General features: G+C 54.0%; 1 protein-coding gene across 1 annotated transcript; it reads left to right on the top strand.

The window, feature by feature from the left end:
* The first annotated feature begins 3845 nt into the window (after positions 1 to 3845).
* On the top strand, positions 3846 to 7810 carry LOC134368669 (inward rectifier potassium channel 4-like). The gene is made up of 2 exons (XM_063085085.1): positions 3846 to 4724; positions 7505 to 7810. Exons 1-2 carry the CDS (start codon positions 3846 to 3848, stop codon positions 7808 to 7810), a joined length of 1185 nt encoding a protein of 394 aa, XP_062941155.1.
* The last annotated feature ends 597 nt before the right edge of the window (positions 7811 to 8407 follow it).

The raw sequence follows: 8407 nt of genomic DNA, 5'->3' as shown, positions 1-8407 counted from the left end.
GTACTAGGGATTCCCAGACTTTGGATGTTCACAGTACAGTAAAATTAAAAGTTTGGTAGCTGGTATAGCATTGTCAGATCTTCGTTTTGCCAAGAAAGGACATTAAATTTTAAAAAGTAGCCAGCATCTCCCATCCCCATCACTTCCTAAAAGAACGTTCACCACTCAGTCTCATGATGCAATCTTAGAATAAAGGACAGCAGCTCCCTGGTCCTTTTATTTTCTCACCTTGCCATGGGCTAGTGGCCCACACTTGGGGGTTTGGGGAAACGAGGGCCCCACCTCACCAATCCCTTTGGTTCTATCATTTCATGTCAAGCTCTGTGACCCTCTAAAAAGCCCTGAGACAGAGGCTGGGTGGTCGAGTAGCCCATCGACTGGAGGAGGAACCGAGGCCAGAAGGGAGAAGGCCAGGAAGGAGGCCTCCCGCCTCCTGGGGCCTCCGCTGCAGAAAACATGGCTGAAAGTGCATTCTCGCAGTGCACATTCGACGTAAGCGGATTAGACCAGTTCCCTGCCTTCCAGAAAAGTATAGTATAATTGTAGGAATAAGGCAGGTCCCTAAGCCATCAGGGCTCTTTTTTTAAAAACCGAAGTGTCTATATTCAGAGGAGGATGGCACTGAATTGTCAATGCTTCTGTCCTTCTGCCACCATCTCTTTCGCACTTAACTTCGGTCCATGTGCCTTCCCCAGGGAGCCCCGTGTGACAAATAAGGAGGAGAAAAGCTGGCAGTCATTACATGAAAACACAGTGCCAAGCTCGTGCTTTCCCCTCTTTGGCGAGGCCCTGTGAGGGGCAGCCCGTGCGCTGGCAGGTGAGCCTCTTCTCCCCGCCAGAGGGGTCCGTGGTGGCGGGAGAGTGAGCTCATGCGAGCGGGTCCCTGCAGCTGAGGCACTGGGCTCTGGCCCGCAGAGGGTCTGCAGGGGGGTGGGGCAGCTCACGGTTGAACGCAGGTGCCTCCATGGCAAAGGGCTGCGGACCTGGGGAGTACCTGGGAGGCAGCTCTCCTCACGGACCAGGAGCAGACATTGCCAAGCACCAGGACACACCAGCAGCCTGAGGCAGTCACCCCAGGGCCCAGTGTACATCAGGGACATAGGAAACCTGCCCTGGCCTGCCAGGAGGTGCAGCAGCGAGGGATATGGGATGGTGGGGTCTGGGGCAATAGAAGGGCAGGGGCTGGGAGTGAGTGCTGAAGAGATGGTTGAAGTGTCAGCGGTGGGATGGGCAGAACCTCGGGGCTGACCCTGGGCTGTGGCACTGGCTGAGGCTACTCACTCAGTCACTGAGGGGGAGTAGTGGGCAGTGCTGGGGAGGGGAGGCCCACAGCCTCTAGCCGTGGGGGTACCAGCTCCCTCACCCCCTCACCACCAGGGCCCCTCCTAGATGGTGGGATCTTATGAAGAGCCCCTTCTGCAGCACCAGGTGAACCACCAGGTCAGGAGCCAGTCCCACCGGGCAGAGAACCAGGGGGTCCCCCAGCACTCTTGGCTTACATTCAGCCTTGGGCAGGACCCTCATCTGGCAGAGGCCCAGGCTGCCATGCTTGTCCCTTCTGCCTCTCTCCTGGAGACCTGCGGACGGTGGTCCAGGGCCTGCTGTGGCTGAGCTGGCACCTTCTCTTCCCTTATCCCAAACCCCACCAGGCCTCGCACTAGGACTCCCAGCAAGTTGGCCTCTGATGTAAAATGAGGGTCTTGAACTTGGTGATCTTACTTTCCTCCTCCTCTGACAGTTGGTGGTGCCAATGGAGGCATTTAAGGCACTGGGACAGAGCAGAGGGGGAGACGTTTAGCAAAGGACAAACTCCCTGAAAACTATTTATAGACCAGAAGGTGAGCCTGGTCCCCCATCCCCTCAGGGCTACCACCTGGAGCCCTGGTTGTTAGGACTCTGGGGGGAGGTGGCAGAGAGGGTCCGGGGCTCCCAGGTAAAGTTTTGACCTCTGATCGGCCAGTAATGCATTAGAGGTCATGCCCGCATGACCTGTTACTTCTTCAGAATGATGTGTCTCACTGGTCCCATTTTCCAGATGAGGAAACTGAGGTTCAGAGCAGTTAAAACTTGCCCAAGTTGCATGGTGGGTCTGGGACTTCAACCCAGGACTGCAGGACTCAGGGAGCTCCTTTGCAGGGGGGAAGAAAGCAGAACCAGAAGTTGGGGTGGGGTGGCCATGGGGGAGGAGGTGGGGGCAGGGCTCACTCTCCTGGGCTGGGAAGAGGGAGTTTCTCTTGGGAAGAGGCAGGCTCTGAAGCTGTTGATCTCTAAATTATAGCGTTGGCGCGTACCAGTTGCTGCGGCAACCGAGTTGTCCTGAACTGGGGAAGTGTATAAACATTGCCACAGATGCACAATTAGATCAGGAAGAAGAATAGAACAGAAAATAGAAACTTCCAGCCTTACATAATTCTGGGCCAAGATGTTAGTGGGAACCCAAGCCCGGTCCTGGCCCTGCTAGCCGCTGGGGCCCAGGGCGGGCAGCACCATCTCCCTCCTGGCGCCCCAGTGACAGGGAGAGGTGGAAAGAGGGTCTGCCCTCCATGGGCCCCACTGGTGCACCTGCCACCTGGTGGGATGAGGTGCCTCCTCCACTGAAACAGCTGGGGACGCTGAGAGGCAAGTTCTGCTTCTCACCAGCCTGGCAAGTGGGAAGTGGGAAGGAAGGCAGGAGGGCGACTGGCTTTAACTGAGCACCTACTGTCTCCCTAGGTCCTATGAGGCAGGAAATTTTGATCCCCATTTTATACATCTGGACGTTGAGGCTCAGAGAGGTGGATTGAATTGTCTGAGGGATACCGCTAGGCAGAAGGGGTGTCTGGCTCTCCCAATCCTGGTTTTCACACCATGAAGTCTTCAATGCTGAGAGCACCTGAGTTGGGATCCACTTACTTACCAGCTGTGTGGCCTTGGGCAGGTCACTTTCCCTCTCTGAGCCACCTGTGACATAGGGATAGTGATGCCTACATAGGAGCGAAAGCTTGGGGCTCCCCCCTTCCTCCATCTTGATCATCACAGTGGATCTTCCACCCACCACTACTCCTGACAAGTTTGGGGACAGGACAGGAATCTGGGGCTTGGGACTCAAAGCAACTCTGGGAGGGAAGAGTCCAAGAGAGGTCAGACTTAGGAGGGCTGAGGGTCCCAGTGCTGTCTGGCAGAACTTTCTGCAGTGATGGAAATCGCCTGTATCTCCTCTGTCCAGAATGGTAGCCATCAGCCACCTGTGGCTACTGAACACTTGCAATGTGGCTAGTGCAAATGACAAACTGAAGTTAAAATTTTGTTTAATTTTAATGAAATGTAAAGAGCCACAGGTGGCCAGTGGCTTCCGTATTGGAGAGCACAGGAGGATGCCCAGCTCCTGAGAGACCCAACAAGACTGAACCCAGGGAGATGAGTGGAGCGGGAACACCCATAGCTCCCTATGCTCGGGGCAAACAGGACAAATGGTGGGGAGAGCCAAGATGGGCATCAGGAAACTTCTGGAACAGTGGGCAAAGGAGAGTTGGAGGGACCGTGTTGGGGGGCAGGGACTAGGGTCTAGATCCTGATGGCCCTAGCTTCCTGGGCGGGCAGACCCCGATTTCAGAGCTGGGCCGGCCTCGGGGGCACTGACTCAGGCCATGATCACACTCCTCAGCTCACACTCCACATGCGGCCAGAGGAAGTCTGGGGCTCCGGTCCTAGCTCTTCCCCTCTGAGTGTCCTTGGGCGTGTGCCTTGATGCCCTGAGCCGGGGTACCCCCGGGCCGCTCCTTGCTCCCCAGCATCTCACCGGTCCCGCTTCTCCCCCCACCCCCCAGGCCCTGCCTCTTCCCAGGGGACCACGCCGGCTGCAGGACATGCACGGGCACAGCCACAACGGGCAGGCCCACGTGCCCCAGCGGAAACGCCGCAACCGCTTCATCAAGAAGAACGGCCAATGCAACGTCTACTTCGCCAACCTGAGCAACAAGTCGCAGCGCTACATGGCAGACATCTTCACCACATGCGTGGACACGCGCTGGCGCTACATGCTCATGATCTTTTCCGCGGCCTTCCTGGTGTCCTGGCTCTTTTTCGGCCTCCTCTTCTGGTGTATCGCCTTCTTCCACGGTGACCTGGAGCCCGGCCCCGCGGTCCCTGTGGAGGGGGGCCCGGCAGGCTGCGGCGGAGGCGGGGCAGCCCCGGCCCCCAAGCCCTGCATCATGCACGTGAATGGCTTTCTGGGCGCCTTCCTGTTCTCGGTGGAGACACAGACGACCATAGGCTACGGCTTCCGCTGCGTGACGGAAGAGTGCCCGCTGGCGGTCATCGCCGTGGTGGTCCAGTCCATCGTGGGCTGTGTCATCGACTCCTTCATGATCGGCACCATCATGGCCAAGATGGCCCGGCCCAAGAAGCGGGCGCAGACGCTGCTGTTCAGCCACCACACGGTCATCTCGGTGAGCGACGGCAAGCTCTGCCTGATGTGGCACTTGGGCAACCTGCGCAAGAGCCACATCGTGGAGGCCCAAGTGCGGGCCCAGCTCATCAAGCCCTACATTACCCAGGAGGGCGAGTACCTGCCGCTGGACCAGCGCGACCTCAAAGTGGGCTACGACATTGGCCTGGACCGCATCTTCCTGGTGTCGCCCATCATCATCGTCCACGAGACCGACGAGGACAGCCCCCTCTACGGCATGGGCAAGGAGGAGCTGGAGTCCAAGGACTTCGAGATCGTGGTCATTCTCGAGGGCAAGGTGTCCACGGCATGTTTGGATGACAGAGGCGGGGCAGAGAAGCTGCTACTTGAGCTATCCAGGGGAGCAGCTGGATCCCAGCCCTCTCCTCAGCCCCTGAGCCCACACCGGTGCTGCCGCAAACGGCCTATTTATCTGACTCTCCAAAAACTAAATAGCAGGTTTTCACCTGTTCCCAGCTGCAACAGGACTTCAGCAAGGCTTAGGGGGAATCCTGACCTCCAGGGACAGGAGACCTGGGACAGATTCTCTCCCACTCCTCCATTTCCCAGACACCTGCAGAATAAAAGAGACATAATTTTTTTTTTTTTTTTTTTTTTTGGAGGACCTCTTTGGGGAACTTAGGGGAAAAAAGTCAGAAAAATCATACTTTCAAAAAAAATGAAAGAATTACATCATGACTCCAACACCTTAAATATCATGAAGGAACTTCTGGGAACCAGCAGTGAGCGCTTGATGAATACACGTGATTTCAACCCAGAGAGACGGTGAAACTTCGCAGCAGACTCAGAACCTGCTTACAGCACGCCTGCGGCATCGCCAGGGCTAGACTGGGCACCGGGTGTTTAGGAGTGAAAAGGGCAGTCTACGCATGAGGTTCCCGGGGCGGCCACAGCAGAGGACCACAGGCCGGGCAGCTCGAACAGCTGAAGCTTGAACAGCAAGGTGTCCCCTCTCACCGTTCTGGGGCACAAGCACAAGATCGAGTGTCCACAGTACTGGCTCCTTCTGAGGCTGTGGGGAAGAACCTGCCCCACGCTTCTCTCCCAGCTTCCAGCAGCTGCAGCGGCCTTGGCCTGTAGACGGCCGGCTTCCCCCGTGCACGTCTTTCCTATACCCGAACTTCCTCTTTCCATAAAGACACCAGTCGTATTGGATTATAGGCCCATGATAATGACATCATCTTACCCTGATCGTCTGTGAAGACCTTATCTCCAAACAAGGTCATATTCACAGGTACTGGGGATTACGACTTTTGGGGGAAACACAATTCGCACCCTACCAGTCTGCCTTTCAAAGATATACAAGCAATCAAAGACATACATAATAATACCAATAGCTAACTTTTAGTGTGTACTTACCATGTGCCAGACATGGTGCTAAGCACGTCACACACATTCATTAACCCTGCAACAGCTCTGTGAGGTAGCACTATGGGCTGAATTGTGCTCCCCCACCCCAGTTCATAAGTTGAAGCCCTAACCCTAACCCTAACCCCCACGAGCTCAGAATGTGACGATATGTGGTCTCATGGTGATAAAATGAGGTTGTTAGGGCTGGCCCTAATACAATGTCCTGTTCTTATAAGAAGAGGGGATTTGGGCACAAAGAAGGGATGCTTGTGCACAGTAAAAAGACCACGCAAGGACACAGGGAGAAGAGGGCCTCACAAGAAACTGTCCCTGCCACGCCTCGATCTTGGCCTGCCAGCCTCCAGGACTGTGACAGGATAGAGCTCCGCTGCTGAAGCCCTGTTCTTGGTATTTTGTTATGGCAGCCCTGACAAACTCGTACAGGCAGGAGCATATACTCTCCCTGTTCTTCTGACAAAGAAACTGAGGCACAGAGTGTTACCAACTGGCCAGGCTTGCCCTGCCCTCTCGCATTAAACAAATGACCTCAAAGTCCAAAAGCTGATGCAAGGATCGGAAGGTTTATTCAGATTACACGTACTCAACTAAATGTCTAACCAAACAAACAAACAAAGAGAAAAGAGGAGCAGTGGGGTCCAGTTCAGCCTAGTCCCAATCGGCGGGGCCAACCTACTCCATTAACAAGAATTGATAAAAGCAGTTCTCCCCTTTGTTTTCAGCATAAAGAAGAAAAGTACCAACTAGATTTAAATCAGAAAAACAAAGCATAGCCAGGAGCCCTCCATGGTACACCTGTACAGACGTGGATACAATCCAAGCAAACAGAAGAGGGCTCGGAAAGTCAGAGAAAGGTAAAGAGAATAAAGCATTGCCTTGTCAGAATTTAGGCCAGGGACTCCAGGAGAGATCTACCAGCAGCGGAGACATGGGAGCAAAACAGTCCCAGTGGCCACTTGCCTCTTGCAGCTGGAGTCTTTTCTGGTGTCCAAAGCTTTCCAATTTTTGCCAGTGATTAAATGAGGCTCTCGGATTCCAAAGTCATAGAAATGAACAATGTACCCAAATAGTAAAGCGAGCAATGGTTTATTAAAAGAGGAGACAGACTTATGCATAAGGGGGGTAACAACAGTAAAGCTAGCCCCCCGCCCCCAAGGGGAGCTGCTCAGGATCTTTTTATAGGAAAGGAGTTAAGGGGAACAGGCCAGCATCACTGGAGGTGGTCCGTTCTGTTCTTCCTGGTTGCGTCATGGGCTCATGCTCAGTAGGCAGTGCTGTTCATCATTGTCACCCCAGGAGGGTCATTGTAGCAGTCACCTTGATGTTTTGTGCACAGGTGGGAATTCCTAAAGGGGTCTTAAGGTTAATCTGTAACTTTTACAATTATAGTAAACAAGCCTTGGGGAGGGGGTTTGCAACTCAGGAAATCTGTTTCCTCTCTTATATCAGTCTGTTCGGTCAGGGCAGCCCATGGGGTCATCATTTGCCCTGAGGGGTCTCATGACTGAGGAGCGGAAAAGTAACAAAGTGTCTTCTGCAGGGAAAATGGAGTCAGTTTGGTTCACAGGCTTAGCCTTACTCTGTTTCAAGAGAGGTTTAGTGACTTGGCTCACGTGGTCAGGACCCGACAGAAACGAGGCCTCTCTCTGCAGCACCCACTCTCTGGGGCGCTGTGCTGCGCTTCCTTAGACTCCCTGGAAAAATGGAATTCCTCAGTGCACCCTCAGTGTGCAGGAGCGTGAGTGTGGAGGTAAAGCCCGTTTCAACCATCTTAAGCAAATGGGCACGAGGCGGAGGAGTATGGGATATGTTGTGGACGGAATGAAGGACCCAGCCCAGGAGCGAGAGACAGAGCTGGCCGCAGAGCTAGCTGGGTGTGGACTGGATGCACTGGCCTTTGTCTCCTGTTCCCCCTGCGCCCTCGGAGGAAGACCTGGCTCTTCTCCCATCACAGAGCGTGTGCCACACCTCAGAGTCTTTGACGAGGTAGATTGATTGAGCTAATGCCATTTTTACTGTTTGAAAAGTGTCCTTGTTTGAAACACCCCCCAACACCTATGGTGAAAATTGAAGGTTAAAAATTGTCCTGTTCTTACAAAAATTTTAAATTCTGCCTGCCTTTGCTGTTTCCCGCCTATGCTGTCCCTGACTAATAAAACCAAGAGCTGTATCTGGATGTATCTAGACAACCTAAGGAGGAAACCGCCCTGTGGAAGTTTTTGCTGTCCCTAAGTGATTAACTGGCTTGTCTTGGCTTCTGTAACCAGCTTGCAGGAGGCCTCGCAAAACCCCCTCCCTCCTCACACTAGGAGGAAACGTGTGTGACTATATGATAACTTTAAGTGTGTGACTATATGATTTTCTTGCCTGTGTGACTATGTGCCTTTAAAAGACCCCTTCAATTTAAACTCAGGGCTGTTCTCTTACCAGAATATCTGGAGAGACATTTGCCGGTAAAGACCCCCTTTTAAAATTCTCAGTTGGGCGTTCTGGTTCCTTTTCCGTGCGACAGCCTCACCCCAAGTCCAGCTGCGGAGAGACTGGGATCCAGGGTGGTCAGATTCCCACGGGGCAGATTTCCACTGGCTGCCG

Source organism: Cynocephalus volans, chromosome X (assembly GCF_027409185.1).
Source record: "Cynocephalus volans isolate mCynVol1 chromosome X, mCynVol1.pri, whole genome shotgun sequence".
Classification (NCBI taxonomy): domain Eukaryota; kingdom Metazoa; phylum Chordata; class Mammalia; order Dermoptera; family Cynocephalidae; genus Cynocephalus; species Cynocephalus volans.
Note: the sequence above shows the minus strand (reverse complement) of the source record. Positions and strands in the feature narration are given on the sequence as shown.

Bases quoted from the DNA above. Each gene is read 5' to 3' on its own strand.
- LOC134368669 (XM_063085085.1), top strand. From the start codon at position 3,846: ATGCACGGGCACAGCCACAACGGGCAGGCCCACGTGCCCCAGCGGAAA. The intron at 4,725-7,504 runs GTGTCCACGGCA...GCGCTTCCTTAG, and splicing joins TGGTCATTCTCGAGGGCAAG to ACTCCCTGGAAAAATGGAAT.